This window comes from Gymnogyps californianus, chromosome 14 (genome assembly GCF_018139145.2).
Source record: "Gymnogyps californianus isolate 813 chromosome 14, ASM1813914v2, whole genome shotgun sequence".
Taxonomy (NCBI): domain Eukaryota; kingdom Metazoa; phylum Chordata; class Aves; order Accipitriformes; family Cathartidae; genus Gymnogyps; species Gymnogyps californianus.
This window is the reverse complement of record NC_059484.1, coordinates 13,838,401-13,860,197: the sequence shown is the minus strand read 5'-3', so window position 1 is coordinate 13,860,197 and position 21,797 is coordinate 13,838,401. Positions and strand designations below refer to the sequence as shown.

At 40.7% G+C, this 21,797-nt stretch overlaps 1 protein-coding gene across 1 annotated transcript in view; it reads left to right on the top strand.

The window, feature by feature from the left end:
- The window catches only part of GALNT10 (polypeptide N-acetylgalactosaminyltransferase 10), an 84,903-nt gene that overhangs the window by 46,763 nt on the left and 16,343 nt on the right, over positions 1 to 21,797 (top strand). Inside the window, exons 4-5 of the mRNA XM_050905348.1 lie at positions 463 to 629; positions 20,123 to 20,308. Of these exons, the coding sequence (XP_050761305.1) occupies positions 463 to 629; positions 20,123 to 20,308 (353 nt within the window). The remainder of the gene's footprint in view (positions 1 to 462; positions 630 to 20,122; positions 20,309 to 21,797) is intronic.

Here is a 21,797-nt window from a genome sequence, read left to right as displayed (position 1 = left end):
CTTCTCTGAAAACTGGGAATAAGTGAGCTAAACCAATGTACGGATAATGCCTAGAAGAGATACATTCAACTTCTGAAACAACTTTGTAGAAATCCCACCTCCTAGTGATCTTTGAGGTATAAGGACAGGGGAAACAAGTATTTTAGACTTTTGTATCTTAAGGTGTAACTGGAGTTTCCTTTAAAAGCAGCTTCAGCACCTAATAGATCCATCTGACTTTCTGTGTTACTAAGTGTTCACTGGCTGTTAACAGTCCCCACTTCATATGGAATTTTTTTTTTGCTGGGTAGACTAGATCAGGTCAACACTGGCTTGATAAGGCCTGAAAGTTGGTGGGTTTTTTTCAGGCACTTTGTATCAGTTTGAGGAGTAAAGAATGAACTAAGTTACTTGATGGTAATTTAACATGGAAGTGCTCGTGGGTTTTGGCACTGCCTTTTGACTTACTTTATCTATGTCTAGCTGCAAGAATAAACTGTACCTGGAGAAGCTTCCGAACACTAGCGTGATAATACCGTTCCACAATGAAGGATGGTCCTCTCTCCTCCGGACAGTGCACAGTGTCCTAAACCGCTCCCCTCCTGAGCTGATAGCAGAGATAGTGCTGGTGGATGACTTCAGTGACAGAGGTATGATAATTTGTATGTAACATCTCCACTGTGTTTACCTACCTATGCCTACCTACCTAAGGGATCAATGAACTTGCAAATATGCGTGTAATGACTTGAGGTTTTTTAATTGCCAACAGCAGAGCTCAGGTGAACCTTGCTCCATTACATTTGAAAGGCCAAAAGTCTAGCAAAAAATTTGTGTTCCATATTCAGTTTGTGCTGTTTTAGCTGCTGATGGCATGAGCTGTCCTGCATTTTGGACAATGTGAATAAACAGGGAAGCTGGTTTTAATATTCTGCTAAGGGCCTGTGTAGCCCTTAACATTTAACCCCAGGGTTAAATGTTTGATGCTTGGAATACAAAAAAAAGAAAGAAGGGGGAATAGCTCACTCCTCATGTTCTGCATTTTTTTTTTCTAGACAGAGAAAATGGTAAAAGAAGCCTTGATAAAAGGTTCCACCTCAGACTGCCTATGATTTGGCTTACTTTTATCCTGAATGTTGTGCTCCTGAAAAGGAAATCTGCAACGTCCAAAACTTTGACTGCTCTCACTTGCTGACATGCTTGCAACTACACTCCTTATTTTGTACTGCATTGCCAGGAGTAGTCATTTTGGATTGCGTTTAAGTGCTACATGCAAAGACATGTAGTCACTGGTATAACGCATCACCACAAATGAAACAACCACTTGTAATTGCAGCAGCAATGTGTAGATGTAGTTGCTGAATTTACTTGTTCTGTAGCAGAAAGGCAAGGAATCTTTTTCTCTGAACCATTTAAGTGATATATAATATAAATTAAGCTAGACTTTGTCTTGTAGTTTGTACCCTTGCTATGGTGGAAAAGGCAATCAAGTGAAAGAGGAATGAATGCCTCTATCATGTAGACATTGCATAGCTAGAAAGATCACATGGAAAGTCCTCTGAAGTAGCTGGTGTTCTCATGTGTTGAAGAGAGTACAGTGACTTCAAGGGGTTATGATCAGATCTAGCAACTCTATTTTCTCCTTTAAAATTACTAAGACTATTTAGCTTTATGAGCTGCAGAGTTTGAATCCTGCCACTGAAATTACTCAACTGGGGGAAAGAGCTCTCTACACAGATACTAAAGGATACACCTCCAAAAATCCGACACGTAGGAAGCTCCTAAAATGAGCTTGGAAACAAGCTTGTGAGTATTTAGTGTTCTGACCCATACTGACTTTCAAATAAGAACTACCCAACAGCTATAGTATTTGTTCTAAAGTACGTCTCTAATTAGTTTGCAAGCAAGGCATACGGTTTTGAACAAATCAATGTTATATGAAATAAGTATTTCTTTAGAGGATTTTCAGACTAAGCTGGGGAGAAAAAAAAAAAAACACCCTCCTAACAAGGTCTCTTTATTGCTACTCAGTCTAGAAGCAAATTAGACAAGCTCATGCTGTAACCACAGCTGAATTGTACAAACAAGTTTCTTTTGAGAAAAGTGGAAGTAATGAAATCTAGTTTCCTGCAGATCTATTTTCCTTGTTGTCTAGATGTGCCCTTCTGACCAGGCGAAAGAGAGCACTCCTGGCTCTCCCACCCCTGCTCCTTGTCAGTCTGTGCACGTGCTGTTCATCCAGCTCGCTCTTACTCTGTTCCACCTGCCTCTGATAAGATGCAGGCTCTTCTCCATCAGTCATCCATCTTTCATACAAAGGTTGCAAGAAGTAGCTGAGATTAACTTGTGTGCAGTATCTATTTATAGATGGATATAAAAGACTACTGGTGTTGGACAGTAAGCTAAATTGTCAAGGGAAGAGAACGACACACAGGCAAAGAGAGTGCCAATAAAAAACTTTTTTTTTTTTTAAAAAAACCAGTGTTTTCCTGCCTGCTCAGTTGATATATGCGTGTTGGGACAATTACTGGCTAGGATGAAACATTTTTCCTTCACTGCTGTCAGTTCTGTATCTGCACTGTAGCGTTTCCTGCTGGCTGCTGCTCCTTTTCCACCAGTCAGCATTCTTCCTTAACCACACTGGGGTTGGCTTCCACATCCCTCCCTGGGTTTACATAGATCCTTAGTCTTCAGGAGGCTGTTAAGTCCTAAACATGTGATCTTGACTTGAAAGGCTGCTGGTTATGTATTTCTGGTTTTAATTTATCCATTGTATATACTTAAAAAAAAAAAACAACAACAACAAAAAAACCCACCCCACACTTCAACCCAATACCTGAGACTTGATAATTTAACACATCAAACTGAACTGCATGAAGGAGCAGAGGCTCCGGGAAAACTTTTACTTTGCATGTTGTATGTGTGAAAAGGGCACATTCTTGGATTTGGACTGTTAGGCCACTGCTCTGGTTATCTGTTTCTCATGATTAAATTGGGCAGGTGATAAAAACCCGGTGTCCAAGCTGATGATCATCGCTGCTGTGCCACAGAACCAGTGAGCAGTAAAAAGAATGAGGAGAGATTTCTTGATTTTCTTTGAAAAATCATAAATTATTAGTCCTCTGCATTGTCTGCAAGGTGGAATGCTCTTTAAAATGCTAGTCTCACAAATTTGTAACAGCATCTTTCCTCTAAAATTACGGAATCACTGTTGGACATAGTGATAGTAGAGGCCACATTTGAGATCAGAGAGGCATAGTATGAACAGTAAATGTCAGCTTCTTCCCTGAAGAGATCAGTAAATAGTCATCATAAACTCCACTGAAAAGCAAAAGATAAAAGGATAATCGCTCAATAAAAATCTATTATTAATTTTTTTATCGAGAGCTTACCCTGACAAGATAAAATATCAGATATACTCTGCTGTACCTCATGATGGCCTTTCACTTGAGGGTTGTCTAAACAGACCTCTAGCACTTTAATAACTCTTTAAAAAGACTAACCTTCAAGAATTTGGCTTTCCTTGGCAAGGAGACTATATCCTTCTTGCTAGCATTTCTTGTGTACTGACCTGTGTTGGGGTTAAACATACTGGGCTTTGCCAAGCAGCCCTTGAGGTTCTGTTAGCGTTAATCTCTTGTTCTGCTATTGCACTGGTTTCTGTAGGTGGTGATGTCAGTGCCAGTCCATCAGCCTCTTTCATCCATGTGTCTCATACGCAGAGAGTCTTTGCTTCACATGAAGTAAAGAGGACTTTGCTAATAATAGAAATAGTAAGTATGGAAACCTGGCTACTGCACACATCAGTGTTTTTTCTGACAGATGTTACTTTCATATGTTTTTCATCTGTGTTTAAGCTTGGGAGTAAGGAATTTTTGCTGTGACTACGAAGAGGGTTGAGAAGTTGGCTAACAAAGTGATAGGAGAGTGAAGACAGATTTCTGGGTTAGTTGGTGGCTGCTGTGGTCTGCAGCATACCTGAGAGGCAGCTGTGTTGCTTTGCATTGTTGGAGCTCTCAGACAGATGAATCATCATCTGGAAGTGTCAACAGCCATTTATTTCTTAATTTGTTTGAGAGAGACAATTCTGTGACCTTTAGCAATAAACATTTTTCAACCAAAAAAGGCTGTCCTGCTGACAGCAAATCTTAACAGCGAGCAGCAAAAGCTTTACGAGTCATGTTTTTTGAAATGTTTCCTTTCCTTTGTATTTGAAAAATTGAAATGTGCTGGAACAACTTGCTGTCTGGAATCTTTTTATGCATGCCTGTAGTATAATGCAAATGATCAAAATCTAGCCTTACTTCAAACAAATTTAGTGCTGGATTCCTCATCAGCCACAGTGCTCTGGGAAAGGCTACCTGTCGGTGGGATCAGTCTAATGCAGTACAGTGATAGCATCCAGTTTGCATTGAGCTGTGGTCCATGTTGTCACCTCCAGCAGCTGTCTTTGCTGGCTCTTGAATCTTTCTTTCTGGGGATTCCCTTGTTAGGTTGAGTTAGCTTAAAAGAAGCTGCTTTCCAGCATATGCCATTGGTCACAACAGAGTAAATATTGTGGGGCTGTTTTCTACTTTCTCTAATAGTAGTCTCTAGTATCAACATAGCGTTCCCAGTAAGAATACCAGGACAGACTATGATAGCTTATGCTTTTTTCCCCACAAACTTAGTTGGGATGTCTGTGATATAAGGACTTTCTTCTCCTGACCATAAGCATTTCAAAACAATTGTAGGGATTTAACATGCAGAAGAATATAGGTTATATTGAAGAGGGAGGCACCCATTCAGCAGACTTGGAGAATAAGAATTAACCTGCCCAGTGTTGTGTGCCTCTTCCTGCATGCTACTGAGAACTGCTAAAGACCCACAGACTGACCTCCTCGGATTAACCTCGGCTATTTCAGGGTGGTCCAAAATAACGCCTACCCTTCTGGATAAGCAGAAATCAGAATGCAATACATGTGAATTACGACTTTAGAATTCCTGATCATAAAAACGCTTAGCTGTGGCAGTCCTGTGTGGATTTGTGGCTTCACTTTTAATTTCTATAGCTATTCTTTAGTTCTGATCTCAGTTAAATTAAGCCTTTTCATATGCTGGCTTGCAGGGTACTAATTATATCCCTCTGAGCTTGTTGTTACCAGAATGGCCCTAAGTAAACTAAAATGGTTTTTTCATGTATATCAGTTTTCTCCTGGGGACTGTCAGATGTGAAACTTGTTTGCTTTTTGATTATTTAATTACAATGCTGCTGAGTGGTAAGTGGGTTCCATTATATCATAGAAATGGGAGGAGGGGAAGAGAAGTTGAAATGCGGGTCAGTTTGTAACACTGCGGGTTTTTGTATTGGCTCTGATGGCATTTTGTTATTGATAGCAGGCAACGAATAACAGACAGGCAGTTCATGATTCTTCAGGGTCTGCTTCAGTCCCTAGACCTACAATCTGAATCTGGCTGTGGTTGTGAGAAATCGAGCTGTTCATCTCTAGTGTCTGCCTTGTACAAAAGGGATTGTTGGTCTCCATCTAATTCCTGTAGCTTGTGGACACCTCTGCTGTATAAGCTGTCTCTAAGTTCGCATGAACAAACGTAAAGCTGTCCTCTGTCTCTCGCTAAATAAATGAACAGCCTTAAGCTGAAGGAACAGAGGGCAGAGGATGGCACATTTTCTCTTTGCAGGATGCTTGTCTAAATGTTCTTTGCTTTTCACCCGATAAGTATTTGGTAGCTCTGTACAGCAGTGGAACATCAAGTATATACTACTACTGGGTGAAAGGCAGAAGTCAAACTGTCCTCTCTTCTGTCTGTTTTGGAGAGAAGACCTTTTTCAGGTAGAGGCTGGACTGGAACACGTACAGAATCACAAATAGTTGAGGTTGGAAAGGATGTCTGGAGATCATCTAACCCAACCCCTCTGCTCAGCTACAGCAGGTTTCTCGGGATCTTACTTGCTCAAGTTTTGAAAAATCTCCAAGGATGGAGACTCCATAATATCTTTGGGGAACCTGTTCTGCTGTTCGGTCATTCTTACAGTGAGTTAATTTAGGAAAAAAAAAAAAAAAATCTTACGTTCAAGCAGTGTTTCCTGTACTTCAGTTTGTGCCCAAGGACTACCAGGTCCTCTTCTGCAAAGCTCCTTCCCAGCTGCTGGGTCCCCAGTCAGTACAGGGTTACTCCTCCCCAGGTGCAGGAATTTGCATTTCCCTTTGAACTTCACGAAGTTCCTGTTGGCCCATTTCTCTCGCCTGTCAAAGTCCTTCTGAGTGGCACATCAGCCATACCTCCCAGGCTTGTATCATCTGCAAACCTTCTGAGGGTGCAGTCAGTCCCGTCATCCAGGTCTTGAATGAAGATGTGCAGTTGTATTAGCCCTGATACTGGCCCCTGGGGTACACAGCTGGTGACGGTCCAGGCCTCCAGCTCAGCTTTGTGCTGCTGATTACAACCCTTAGAGCTCAGCTAGTTTTCTGTCCACCTTACTGTCTGCTTATCTAGCCCAGATTTCATCAGTTTGTTTGTGAGGATGTTATGGGGAGGCAGTGTTGAAAGTCAAGATGCCTTTTATAGGTAAGAAAAACTTAAGAATGAGGGAATCCAAACGTATTGGAAGAGTAGACCTAATAAAATGGGCTGCATGAGCATCCTGTATGCCCCGATGCCCTAGTTCCCTTGTCGAGTCACCAAAAGGTGTAAATACCTAGGGAACACTAATATCTCTAAAACTTAAACTAATTGTTTGCATTTGTATGTTTATCTGGAACAAACGGACATCATGTATTTTTCAGCCTTTCCTTTAATGTAAAACATGGTAGGGTTTTTACCTTTTCACCCTTTGCAGCAATCGAAAATTTTAAATTATTCAAGACATTGTAAACTTACTGTGTGCTAGAAGGCTGTGACTTAATTGCTCAATGTCATTTAAAAGAAACCTCTTGCCGTGGACTTGAAGCTAGCTATGTGCAGAGAGGAAAATGTACACACCACACAGGTGATTCAGAAGTACTTTGGGTTTATCTTATTTTATGGCTTAGCTTGACAGAAATCACTGATTGTGGCTAGGTGCTTAAATTTCATAAAAGTCACGTTTCAGCATTCAATTATTTGCATATTGACTGACAGCCTGTTCTTACTCATTTTTAAGACTACTTTTGTATAAATGACAGTGTTTTAGAACAAGTGTTGTCCCTTGTTGAAGAATGAGAACCGCAGCATCAATCATCTCTAAAGCATGTGTTATATGCAAAGCACTATGTTAATACAGTAATAAAGTTGAATGTGGCAGCACTGAAAATACTGCAGGCTCCAAACATCAGGATTGTTCTGGAAGTGTTAACCCAGCTGGGCTGTCTGCCTTATGGCACTGAATGTCTGTACAGTGGCAATACATGAAGACTTAACATCCTTCTTACAGTAACCAGTCAAAATCTGCACCTGTGACTGGGAGGCAGTAACAGTTTCAGTTGAAGTACTTGGATATCTTTAACCCCATATGGCAATGACATTTGCAAAGTCAACCTTCTGACTTGTAGATTAAACATGGTATATTTTAGGGTGTGGCTATCCAAGAGGCATGCATACTTGGCTATAGTTGATCGAGGAGAAAATTTTGTTATAAGCAAGGTGTATGGGATCTCGTTTTCCCTTGGGGTGTCATTAGCGAGGTTCTGGATTTCAGCTGTCATCTTTCTTCCAAGACTACCGTGTTTCCTTAAGCCTTATTTTAATTCGCGAAGATTATATCTATTTAGGCGTCCTGAAAATATTTATTTGTTCAGCCATTTTTAAATTTTTCTTATTATTTCCTTTTACTCATTTTTTTCTTAGTTGTGTGTTTTCAGCAGAACTTTGTGCAATAAGAATTAGAGCTGTTCTTTGACGTTTGGAGACAGCGAAGCATTATGAGCCCAGACTCTGGCATGTGGCCACTGCTCACCTTTGAAAGGCAGCAAGAGGCTTTTAGACCTTTTAATAAAGGAGTCCAAGGAGTGTTTTCCGCAAGCAGTGTCATCTCAGCCCTTGGTTTTGACCAGCATTTTCCCCTTCGTTTGCCCTCTCCCCTCACGTAGGGCCGGTCAGCTTCCTTTGCTTTGCACAGTTGTGCTGTCTCGACACCGTCCTGTAGCTTGCTTGAACATTTACTGGCAGGGGAGTCTCGGAGCCCATCCATTCACTGAGTGTCAGAGGGAGCCACAACCAAATCCCCCTTTTCCCCTTTAAAGATAAATCCCCGTGACTTTTTAAATCTCTCTTTATATTGCAGTACAAGTAATTCTGGAGGTAGCCATATGGGATAATCTGAATGGAAAAACAGATGTGGGTAAGGCTACTTGGCTGAACCACATGCAGCACACTTTGGTCTGAAGGGCAGAAGTCACTAAGTGTACTGAAGGGAGAAGGCAAGGGGTGATTAATGTGTCATTTGGTGCAGCATCAGGTATGTAGCAAATACAACTCTGTTCCATTAATCACATCTGCCAGGCCTTAATTGAAAGAAAACATGTTCTTCATATCTGAAATAGAAAAGGGTTTAATACTTGAATTCTTTTTGATCTTTAAATGGAACAGTAAAGGATTTATGCAGCTAAAGAGATTATCTTTTCATCTTTAGGCACATGCATTGTAAAAGTCATTTTTTTTTTTCCTCTTAAATGCACTAAAGTGCATCTGGTTAGTACATCTCTGAACATGGAGTGACTGTGCTTAGGACAAAGTGGTGACAGTCTTTCGTACTGAATTTTGAATATGATTCTTTTAAAGCTTTTTACCTTAACTTATTTAAAAAAAGAAGCGCCAAGCTTTTCTTAGGCAACTATGCTTTTCTACAACCTTTTCTTAAATGTTGCTTTCAAGGTCTCTTGTAGAAGTTGTGGTAACCATTGTCTCAAACAACTGATAAAAAAATTATTTTTGTAAATTAAGTCACAGAATAAAGAGGTTTTTTCCTTGCTGCTAGAATTCATTGCAGACCATCTCAGGTCTGTTTAGACTCTCATAAATAACAGCTTTGAAGTAACTGTCAGTGAGATCTCCCCTTGGGTAAGTGGGAGAAGGCTGGTTCTTCTAGGTGGAGAGACGTGAAAGTCTGAGAAAACAAATGTACTCTTTACTTTCATTAGAATGAAATTCTCTGTCATGAAACATACTCATTTTGATATCTGTATCTCATTAAATCTTGGGCTTTTGATGATACTCAGTTTGTGGGCCTGGTCATTTGTCTGGTGGTTTTAACACTACCAGGTGCATAAAGTCACAGTGAGCAGTTCTCAGGCTACAGTCAAGTTCTAAGAATTTCACTATTAAAATGCTTCTGATGGAAGCCAATACCGATGTCATTTTTCCATGTAGAAAGTGACTTGGCTTTGGTGAATATCACTGATTCTGGTAGTGGCACAAATGTTACAATGTGAAATAAGCTTCAAAGTCATGTAAGTGGTTATGACCCACAATCTAGATGTGGTGTTTGTTACCCAAACTCCAGTGTGACTTACAGGTAGCACAGCAGAGCGTTTATACTGGTGTAGGAGTGAATTTGTGAACTCACCAATACTCTGTTCGGTAGTGAGCACCAAATGGAGTGGAGCAATAAAATAAAACCTGATGCAGATGTTCGATTTTGGCTTATGAAAAGAGAGTAATTTGTTATTCTCCATTTCTGGCAGTGTCTTGTGGGTGTGGGGTACTTTAGGCAACTGTTAGTGACAGAGCTTGCTTTGGATCCGTAGTGAAATGTGGATGGGATTCGATTTTATGTTTTCCTTTTTTGAGTATTCATTTTTAATGTGTCTTTAAACAACATTTCTGTACCTGTGTATGCACTTCATAAAGGGATATCTAAAACCTGCATTGTTCATTAGGCAACGGCTGGAGAGTATTAAAAATATATTCTCTAGTGTTTTAAGGGACCTGAGGGCCCATTGTAGATGTTTACTTCAGCTTTTTTTGTGACAGCCTAAATTAACTAACGAGTTTACTTTTCATCATCTTGTATTTATTACTTTAAGATCAGTTGCTACGGCTGCAGGATTCTTCTGGAAGGGAAATGAGGTGGCTTTAAAAGGTCTAGTTTACTATGACCTCTTTCTCAGCTAATTATTGTGTAGTGAAGGATGTCTGGCAAACTAAAGTTTAAAAAAAATAAATAATTGAGGAGCAGAGTTTCCATTACAGCTCATTAAATAAATCTAACTACATTGCTTGCTACTAAGAAACCCTATGCATGTAGCTTCTATTAGTGGAATTTTGCAGGAAAACAGCTTTAATTTTATTCTCCTCACCTTGAAGTACATGTCCTCATCTGCTAGGAGTCAAAAAATCTAGGTATCTGCCAGCAGCAGCGCAAATCAGCATTTTAATGCTTTACAGCTGCTTCTCTACAGAAGTTAATTAGAAATGTGATTCAGACAACCTCTGCCAGTACTCATATATGATGTCTATTATTGGTAATCATAGTTTCTGCTATTTAAGCATGCATTTTGTGTGGTATTGACAAAGCAGCTGTTCCTACATGGGGACTTTGATAAAGGTGGAAACTTCTTCACTTTGAGAAAATTGGAAGGTAATGCTGCTGCAATTTAAAAATAAAAGTGGATAATCTAAAACACATTCCTTTTCTATACAGTTTTAATTGCAGTGATATTTTCTTAGTAAAGAAATACCACACTCATTCTCTCACTATAACATCTATTCATAAATGTCATGAAGACCACTGTTGCCTGTTACCCACAAGCTAAGTATGCATTGATGTCTCCAGTGGAACACAGTAGTTTACAATGCTGAACGGTGGAAGCCAAGGCTCAAGATTTAAAAGCAGGGTACCTTCAGCTATCAGTACTACCCTCTCCCCTCTTTCATCCAGCTAAAATGAATGTGTCAGTTGAGAACAATATTGTCGATGAGATGCTTGAGTTTTGGTATCAGTACAGCTGTGAACAGTCCTGGATTTGTGCTTCAGGGTTTAATAGATTTATTGACCTTTCTGGCAGATGTCACTGACTTATTGTGATAGTTGCATTTCTTGCCAATAAAGTAAACAAGAGCACTGGGAACTGATGGCGAAGAGGTCTAGAAGAAGAGTAAAGTGTGAGTTTGTAAAATATACTTCTGACATGCCAGAGTTTGTTACTACAAGTCAAATGTGTCTGTATTTTTCCTGCAGCTGTATTGGTAATTTTCATTTGCCAAATACTTCGTTTTCTGTTCTCTGACATACAGACTACAAGGCAAACATGTTTTTACTTTGTCATTCATGGTTATTAACATATGAACATTATTGTAGAAATGCAGGATTATCAGTTAGTTTTCCAATGTTCCATTTGGCTGCAACCCCAAAGCAAAAATTTTGTAGGTCTGTGCTATTAACTTTAGGCTTCATAGTTGTTCTTCCTCACTTAAACACTTGAGATCAAAGCCTTTGGACTCCAAAGGGAAGCATTCCTACCAAATCAAAGCAACTTTCAAGTGGGTTACATCTTGGACCTAATGGCATTTTCTCTAACAAGACAAAAGTCTGGAGTAGAATTTTCCGTTAATTCTTGTGCTCTTTCTGGAATCTTTCCTTTTTTGTTGTTTTGCACAGAGCAAATACTTTCAGGCCAGGAAGTTCTTTGTACATGAATACTGCTGATAAAGGCAAAGCTGAATCTATGAGGACTAGTTTGGTTTGGGTTGTTTTTTTTATTTTTTTGCTTTTTTCCCCAGCAAAACTCAGTGACTTTTAAGGCTTTAATCTCGCAGCTTTGATATGTTCCAAAATGTTTCAGCATGAAATGTCTTAACACTTCATCTGCCTGCATCTCTCCAAATGATGGGAAGTTTTGTCTTGCTGTCGGTTGTAGGCTTTAGGTTCATGTCATGATATACTATCCAGTACATCGCTATCAACAGTGAATGTATACTAACATACTCACGAGAAGTAGATGCAGCTAACCGCTCTAGCATAGCAGCTTGTTCTGACTCAGTCCCTGTGCACCCGCTCTGTTCTGAAGCCTGCGGGTTGCAGAGGAGTTTTGTGTTCAATTGGGTTTGTTCTGTCCTGTGAGCAAAATTCTGAAATGCTTTTGCACCCCTGCTTGTCTCTCCAGTGCTCAGAAAGCAGTTGATGATGTAGATTAAAGGCAATTAAAGACTAATCTTGTCTCTCATGGTTTTTTAGCTCTAGTACAGAAAGTGGAGCATAAATTCGCAGGATCCTGAACCAGTGTGTGGTATATATATTAGCCTTGGACTGCTGGAAGTGGTGATGCCATTGGTATGGTGGCTTGCCATAATGTTTTTCAGTGTTTTCACCTGCCCATACAGTGTTTATCAATTTAGTAGAAGAGTGTTAGCATTGAGCAGGAGTGCAGATATTCCCTTGGTTAAACAACTGGATAATCAAAACCACTTATTTGGCCTTAAGATGAGGGCACAGATTCCCCAGGTTGAAGGCAGTATTTGGGACAGTAATGCCCTTCCTGCTAGTCACCATGGCTACATCAAACTTGAGCTGAATATTAAGTGTGCTGCAAGGAGTTCACTCCTGTTTCAGCAGCTACAAAGGCCAAAACCTGCAGCTATCTAGTTTGTATGTCAGGAAAGCAGTCTCTCTGATGTTAAAAGCAATCAACAAGGAAATGACTGGAGAGTCACAAAATCACCTCTTTAGATCAAATGTAGTCAACAGAAGAGGTAAAAACCTAAGTGGGTGCTTTAATCTTGATACATATTTAATGAAATGGGAAGGGAGAAGAGTAAACTAATGAGAATGGCTCTTTCCCCTGGGAAAGACACGTTATGGCGCAGGAGGAAAAACTGATATTGTGGGTTGACCAGGGAGTCAGTATGCACGACTTAAGAACTGATGCATATACCACAGGTTGGCTTCACTGTTCCTAATGAACAAAAGGTGCTTAAACCTTACAGCATGAAGGAAGGATGAGTAAATGGATTTTTCTGGATTCCCTCAGGAAGAAACAGTTGAAATAGACTTCCTTTACAAATGAAACTTTCCTGAGAGATTAAGAGGTTATGCTGTAGCTAAGATGATTATTCCCCGTGTATTTCCCTGCTTGGAAATGCAGCCTACTAAACTTTCCCTAGGGTCTGGGTGTATTTATATGCTAATGCCAGTAAATGTGAATTTTCTCGTTTTAAGATTACACCTTTGTCTCTGCGTTCAGTACTAGTATCTCCTGAAGCCATAACTGAGCGGGGTTTGGATGTCTGCTGTAGGGTGGAGGAAGCTATGAGAAAGTTCTGTTTGCAAATTCAGGAAGTAATTGATGATACAGGCGAGACAGCAGAAATTTATGCACAGTTTATCGAAGCACACAGCACAGGCTCGCACAAGTGGTCTTTGCCCCAGCAACTTGCAGTCTGGCTTGTTTCTTAGGCCCCACGCTTCCACTTTGTGCACTTTATTGTACCTAAAATGGAAGGTTGGTTTTAAAACATTTAGAAAGAGAACTAAGCCAATAAGATTTCCAGAAACCTAACTCTTTTAATCTTTGTTAGAATCTAAACAGTGATGACTGCTATATTAGCAAGTGGGGTGGTACACTTTCAGCTATTGTCCCATGCGCAGAAGCCCTTTTTTTGCCCCATTTTTTGTTTGTAAAGATGTGCTGAGACCCAACACTGATGCAGAATGGGCAGTGGAAACTGGGCCCCCTCCCCTTTAAGAGTCTACCACAGAACTGTAATCAGTGAAGCAATAGATATTAATTTTCTCCCTTCCGAGGCCTTTTCTTCTTTGTTTGTAAGAAGATTCAGCTTGGAAAGCTGTGATCAGCTTAATCAGTTTGCTCTTATTGGGACTGGTGTTCATAGCACAATTTATTAAATCGGTTTATTATCCTTCCAACCAACTTCAGTGATCAGAGTGTGAAAACATTGAAAGAAAATTAAAACTAGTGTAAGTGCTGCCTATTTGGATAACAGCACATTTTGCTATTTAAAAGGATTACTCATCTGCACCAAAACAGGGAGAGAAGTTAATTTCAATGATGTAGAGCTTTCTATTTCAGGGAGGCCTGGCTTGTACATTGTGATGGATTCAGGAAGAAGTATAATTCATTCTTAAATTGTTAAACAGCACGTTAGGGCCCAGTATCTAAGTAAAGATGAATGGATTCATTAGTAATCTTAAGCATGTATGTGTGTGGGAGGGTAGGCAATGGAGGCTGGGATAACCTGTAAACAAATGCCAGATGAACAGTTGCACTTCAGGTTTTGGTGGTTGGAAAGTAGCCAAAATAACCTGCAGGGAAGGGAAACCAGCCCTGTCTGCTTCAAAGGGAATTCTGCAGATCCTCCAGTCCTCTCCTCCTGTGCCATGTGCCCTTCAGCAGGAGTGGAAAGGTTCCCTGAATTGCCAGAGTGCAATGGCTCTCCCGTCTTCGTAATATCTTCAACCTTCTGAATGTAAACTGAAGCAAAGCACCTCGGCAGGAGGCAGGATACTGTAGGGCAGAGGGAACTTCGGTTTCACTGGTGGCATCTGAGTAATGCGGGAAGGTGTCTGGGAATGTTTGATTTCTGCAGTGCTGCTCATTCTGGATTGGGTTGATGGTACTCATATGAGCAAGGGCACTAGAGTTGCAGATGTGCTGTACAGCGTAAAATTCGGGAACCAAAGCTGATAGGATCTAAAGTAACATATGAACCATGAAATGTTGCACTAGTAGGACAGGGGAAATGTTTCCCTCATAATTCTTTCTCTGGACATAAATCTGTATCATAGTTCCAAGTCCTGACTGGTATTTAAAATGAGTTAATCTTTTTTCTATGACAAATGTTGGTACTCTGTTCCCTGCCAAATACTGCAGAGATGTTACAGGGACATATGTAAGAAGATGTTATGCCAACCATGTTATTGCCAAACAAACTCTTTTGAGTCCTAAAAGCCTTACCCCGTTCTCCTCTGCAGAGGACAGTTTGCCTGAGTGAAAGTAAAGGGTTTGCTTGCAGCTCCTTTGAGTTCAAATACCTGTGAAAATAAAGGTTTCATGGGATGGGACCAAAAAAAAATCTGCTGTCTTTTCAGCCCTGTGATCAATTAATGACCTTGACAGCTCAAAAGCCTGAGCAATGGCCACATTATTCAAAACATTCAGCTTGAATCCTTCAAAGTACAGAAAGCAAATGTGTGTTGAGCACCTCTCAGTTTGTAGCTGCCCAAGATTCACTGCAGTCAGAGGTGGAGGTTGTCTTAATCACCTGAGCTCTGGAGAGTCCCAAAGTGCCACCAGACCATGAGTCTGCTCTAAAAGAGCCCAATGATTTCCTCAAAGCAACACCCATCTTTGCGTCTCAGGAGAGAATGACTTGAGTCATCAGCTCTACATCTTTCAAGCAGCATCTCCTGCTTAAAAACAAAACAAACTCTCAAGAACTCAGCAGGCCTGATGCAACTACTTTTCTGTTGTCTCTGCCAACCTGCTGGGAAGCAGCTTAGCGTGTTTGCGTAGTGAGGGAGGTATGCACTAGTTGCACATAGCAGGGGGTTTTGTAGGTGTCTATGGAGAAGGTAACCACCCTGTATGCAATTATCTCTAAGGAGGTGCTTCAGGTCATGGTGTGTGATTTGGGGGAGGGAAAAGGGCACAAAACAGGCCAGGCTTCATCTGTGAGCTGTGACTACAGTGGCCTGCTGCTGTCTGCAAAACCGAGCTGCGAGAGCTGAAGGGAATGAGGTTCCTTTGTACTGCAGAGCAGCTCTTGAGTGGAATAGGTGTTGAACTTACAGCATGCAGGCAAGATGTTAGAAACTTGAGAACTGCTGGATCTCTTCCACTGATTTCTGTGGGAAAATGACTTTGGTTGGAGCCAAATCAATTCAAAATAGGCTACAAACCTACTGGTGATTTTGCACAAGCCTCCATGAAAACGTGTGTGAGCCAATGAGATGTGAAAGAGACAAGGAGGATCCAGACACTGCTGAGTGGAGACAGGCTGCGTGGTTTGCCGTGAGGGGATGTATTGAGTTAACTTCTGCTTTGACTCGAACAGTTGACTCCCATGGACCCTGCGACTGCAGTACTATTTAAGCTGTTCTGGTCTTGTAGATCCATGTTTAAGTTGCCTTGTTTCTCATGCATTTGCCTCTTAAAGCTGTAAAAAAAAAAAAAAAAAAAAAAAAATCCTTGGGCTCCTCTGTCCTCCTCCGGCTTCTGCATATATTTGTTTTTGAAGTGGTAACATTTCTTAGGTGCCTGTTCAATTGGCAGGCGTGCAGTGGCTGGAATGAAAACTCAACTGGATATAAGAAATTCCTGTTTTGGAAAGTCCTTGCCACGCTACAAGTGGTCACCAGACTAGACTAATGGCATCTGAGGGCAGCTCTGCTTGGATGGTGAGGCCAGAAGGAAGACGTGCAGTAAGACCACCACAGGAATTTGACATAGGAAAAAAAAAAAGTCTTATTTTGGAAAGCTTTGGGACTGCTTATGTTAAGCAGGCCTGCAATTGAAGCTTCTCCACTGTCTTCACACAGTTTTATTTACAGCTCAAAATAAAGTAAGCAGTAGTTCTTGACTGGTACTGTTAATGTATACACTGTATATCAAGTTTATTGCAAAGTCTGTTAGCAAGCTACCAGCCTAGTTTTTAATCTGCAGATAATCTTACTCTCATTTATATGTTTGGGCTGTATTACTTTGCCCAGCGTAGGCGCAGCCATTGGAATCCATCCAGTTCACCTAACAACTTTCATTAAAGAAAATTGCCCTTGTAATAAAAATTACTCAGTGTGACAAGATTCCATAATATATTTTTTAAAGCCTCATAAAATTTTGTAGCAGTTAATGCCACTTGTTTGTTTTTTTTGAGATTTTCTTTTAAAAGCAAAAATTGACTTAATTGTGACAATTGTAATAGAATGAAACAACTATTTTCCATCTGGGCGTATAGAGGCCAGGCTGGGCGGCAGGAATTGTACAGAGATAAGGAAATAAGAAAACCTTGTCTTTGCAAAGTACATTTTATTGTGTTTTGTACGTTGTTTGTGAGGTTGCTTGAAAGTCTGTGACTCTTTAGTAAGAGAAAGTAGATACAATGAAGTCTGCTCACTTGCACTTCATGATACATAAGTCTTAACCTTATAAAACGCAATGATCAAGCATGGATTTTTCTGCAGCAATTGGGAGCAGCTTATCTGAGCATCATCCCTCCTGGCTACAAGGACAGCACTGGGTATGTGTGTCCCCTGCATCAGTGAGAATACATGGGTGCTCCTGGAGTACCTGTAGCTTTTCGTTGCTTCTTCCAGCCATCAGAGACATAAGAAGATTCCTAATGTGAGAGATGTTTCTTACCAGTGTTGCATAGAGCAGGCTACTCGCTGCAAGTGTGAAATGCTTTGGTATTTTTTTACTATGGAAACATGGTAAAGAAGTGCTAAAGAACCAAACCCAGCATTTGGGAATGGAATGGGAAGTCAGTGGATTAGACTTCCTGCTATCTCTTTGCAGACTACTTGCCTGAGAGAACTCTGTGGCTCCTATGCCTTCTTTTCTTCTGTTACACTATAAAAATGGGGAAATCTCTCAGTTCTTAACTGCTTGTTCATTAATAGATATAAATCAACCTGTCTTCAGTTAGTCTGTAGCAGAGCAGCCGTCATCGTCACTACAAATATGGCCAAGTCCAGTGACTTTTTGTTCACTTGCTTCCTGGTGAGACCAGATCCAAAAACATACTAGTGTTTCCTGGTAGCAGGCTCAGCTGTGCCATGCTCATACCCCTGGAGGAATCGGTTAGGCTGCCTTCAGGTGTTACCACAGATGAAATTGCACAACAAACCAGGACAGTTCAGAAAGGTATATGATGCCAAAACGTAAAATGACCAGCACACAGGTGGAAGACAAACCTCTGGGACCTTTCACAGTCTCATTTTCTTGTTTCTAGCAAAATAAAGAGTTGCAGAAAGTCTATATATATTTTCCATTGGTTTAGAGCTTTGGATTTTTTAAGACTTTCCAGTGCTTTGCAGGTGTGGTTTAGATAACGTAAATATTGTGGGATCTGATGTTGCAAGTGCTACAGTATCTGTGGGTACTGTTAGGGGAATTGGACCAAGAGCTTCTGTGTGATGGTTACCTCCTTTATTATAATGAGCACTGGCAGCCACTTTCATGTTTACCTATCTTGTCTTGGGTAGATTAACTAAGGTGTACCTCCTGGCTTGGGCTTAACTGATTTGTGCTTGAAGTGAGGATTGTTTGCTCTCTTCTGATGAACTAATCTTTTGTGATAAACTAACAATGGCAAGGGATGAGCTGTGATGTTAAACAGTGATGGTGACTTGGGGGGGGGGGGGGGTGCTTTTTAAGTCTACCCACTGCCTCAGAAGGAAGGCAGCTGCACTAATAATATATCTAGTCTCTATGGACGGCCCTTATTTGAAAAATCTGTAATTGAGTGGACAAAATTTCTGGTTGCTTGAGAGGATCTATTCAGAAGAGACTTGAAAAGGCTGAGGGAAAAGTGTGCTAGACAGCAAGAAGTACTAAGGGCTCTATTGAGCAGGGAGACCTATGTCTATATTGTGGGACAATTAGACTTGTCAGGCAAAACACTAAAATGCGTTTGTGAGCAAAAAATCCTGGGGAATGTTAAATAAAGCTTTGAAAAGGGCAAAGAGCTTGCTAGGAATACCTCAAAAGCAAAGAAGTTGATTTGGGTGATCTTTGAAGGAAGGCAGGTGATGGCTGCTTCAAAGAGAAGGTGTAGAATGTGTGGGATTTTGCCCATTTTTTTTCCTCCAGTAGCTAAAACCCTGAAGCACCATTGCTGGGCCAGCATCATGGGGCAGAGCTCATAACTTAGTTAAGTTTATTTGCCCCTTTGCTCTTTTTAGAGAGCTATTCCAATAGCCAGCTTCCCTGTTGCCCTGTTCAGGGGCGCTTTCACACTGTCTGCCTTTTCAGTCCCTGCCTTTCATGCCTGCTTTGGAAGCCAAGGAAGACTCTGCTATACAGAATGGAGTGAATGTGTTCCCTATAGTCAAGGCAAATAAACCTGTGAGGTTATTAGTATTTGAATGATTGCCTCGATTCAAGTTTTGTTGTGTGAGATTTTAAGATTAGCTAATCGCTTAGATTTGACAAACTAGCTTTTGCCTAGCGAGGCTTGTTTCCTTGATCGGTTGCTGATGGCTGTGGATCGTATGGTGCATTAATGAACAGTCCCTGGCACACTGTGAATGGGGTTTGCTGTCAAGTAAGTCAAAACTTCAGATGCCTAAAGATCAACCCATTAGTGATCAGGCCAGCGTCAGCTCTTAGCCTATTTTTAGGTTTTTCTTTGGTGCTTCACTCTTTGATATAAAGACAGCTGTGCGCCCCTCACTCTTTATGTAGACCAAGCTTTTTATTTCCACATCTAAACAAGCTGTCCATTGTTTTGATCACTCAGTAATCTTTTTCTGCAGCTCTCCTGTTTGAATTCTTGTTAATTGTAGTGACTACAAGTGTCTGTGCTAATTCAGATGTGGCTCCAGTCCATATTCAGTAGCATAAATATTTCCATATTTAAATGCAAATATCTCCTCTGATAAGCATTTAACGTAGCCATCCAAATATATACAGCAGCTATGCCTGCCTTGCCAGCTTGGAGGGATGTCTGACTAGGCTTTTTGCTGTTTTTATTTGTGCATGAGCGGATGGTCACGTTGTGTGTTTTGAAGAAACCAAACGCAACTTAAATGCACTGAGTGCGGTTTACTTCTGAAAGTAAATAGTCCTGTGTGTCTTCTAAGCTACACTGGTTTTCCACAAAAGTGTCTGAGAATCCCTGCTCTGATAAAGTTCTCCCAGAGGTCTGCTAGCCGGCTTTTTAGTCCTTTTCTTCTTCCTCTGCTGCTTTCTTTCTCATCCTGCACTCCTCCATCCTCTCCTAGTTCCTCTGTTTTTTGTTGGGTTGTTTTGTGTTGTTTTTTTTTTTTTTTTTTAATTCCTTCTAAGGTTTTGGAACATTTTCAGAATTCTTGGTTAATCAGTTATGTTTAAACCCTGGATTTAAAAGAAATTATTTTTACTTCCTTTTTCTTGTTTTTGCATTTGTTCACTGTTCAGGACATACTTCCAAAGACATCTCCTTCTGGTAAAGAAGGAACTACATTTTTAAGAAATTAGTTGTTACAGTATTTAAATTTCTCATTTTCATACAGAACACCTGAAGAAACGCCTGGAAGATTACATGGCCCAGTTCCCAAATGTAAGAATCCTCCGAACCAAAAAGAGAGAAGGGCTGATAAGAACTCGAATGCTGGGGGCCTCTGTGGCCATCGGGGACGTCATCACCTTCTTGGATTCCCATTGCGAGGCCAACGTGAACTGGCTGCCACCTCTGTTAGGTAAGCGTGTGGTGCCGTACATGGCTGAAGACTGAACTGCTAAAGAGCTGGCAACAGATGTTCGTGTTGGATTTGTTTTATTTCCACCTGCTGCTTTCCCCTCATGCTGTAAGTGGACAAAAGGAAGATGAAATGTCTTAAAAGGGAAAACAAACCAACAAACAAAAAAACCCCAAAACCAATCAACCACAAGATTCAGGTGAATTGTATTAAAGGCTACAAGTTGCCAACAAGAATTTCTTTCTGTTCTAGAGTCCTGCACTGTATGATAACCCTATCATATGCTTTGCTTAATTAAAAAGCAGAGATCATATTCTTCTGTTTCCTCACTAAATGAAATCTTAAATAATTTACAGCTTGCTAGAAGAGTAAACTATTGCATGGTCATTCAGCAGCTTGCAGAGGGGAGTGGCTTTATGATACAGAAAAGATCTTTACATACAGCTTTTAAGTAGCTTTTAGGGTTGGGGGTTTTTTTTCTCCTATATAACCATATTTAACTTCATAGTCTGCAAGGCTGTGGAAAATACCTCTTGTGAGTGACAGCTGCTGGTATGTATTTGTAGAACATGTGCAGTCCTTTCCAAGGCAGTGCTTCATCTGTAAGGAGGCATCAGTTTTTTACAATGTCAGTTCTTTTCAAGGATGACTAATTGAAAGGACAGTGCCTTCTGTTCCTGGTACCTGTATGCCTCTGGCCAGTACCAAACTCCTTTACAACCCTATTGCAAGTGACCTGTCAAAGCGCTCTCTGAGGTGTGACTTTGTCAAATAAACTGTGGCAACAATAGTCAAATGGAGATTTAAGAAAAACTAGTCAGATTTGTCAGCAGCATTGTTGGATGATAATACTGTTGCTTTCACTACAGTTTGTACCTGGTAATAGTGTAAAACATTTGCAGCTTCATGAGCCCTGGGGAGGGAGGACAGAATTAGCTCAAATGCCATTTAAATGAGAACACATAGAGTATGCTTTAATTTTAAAGCATAGGAAGGATTTCTGTTAGACGTGCATTGGAAGCTGAAACATCATTTGTCGCCACCACTCTGAAAGTTAACTTCCAACAAGAGACCGTCTCAGTAATAAAGTATTTAAGAAGTTCCAGATGTTTATGCAGGAATTAATCCTGTCTTGTATTATTTGGTTGGAAGGAAAGGTTGAGGGGAGGAGGTACACTTGAATTTCTTGAGCCTGCTGAGAGTAGTTATGCCATTAGTCTGAATCGCTTCCTGCCAGATTCTGGCATAGTAATTAAAGCTAGGTGGTACAATGGGTTATTGCCCTGGCTTTGAATCAGTGCAGAAAGGGTTCACATCCCGGTCGCTCGTTAAAATGAGGACTGTTCACTAAGTACCAGATTGTCTGGTTTTAGCCTGGTGGTTTAGGTATCTGTGGTAGTGTGGGTGTGTCTTTCTGTTCTGCTGCTGGGTGATGGTCACTGTAGCATGAGTGTCTGGTGTTTTTATCTGAACAGTTCTAGCTTGAATA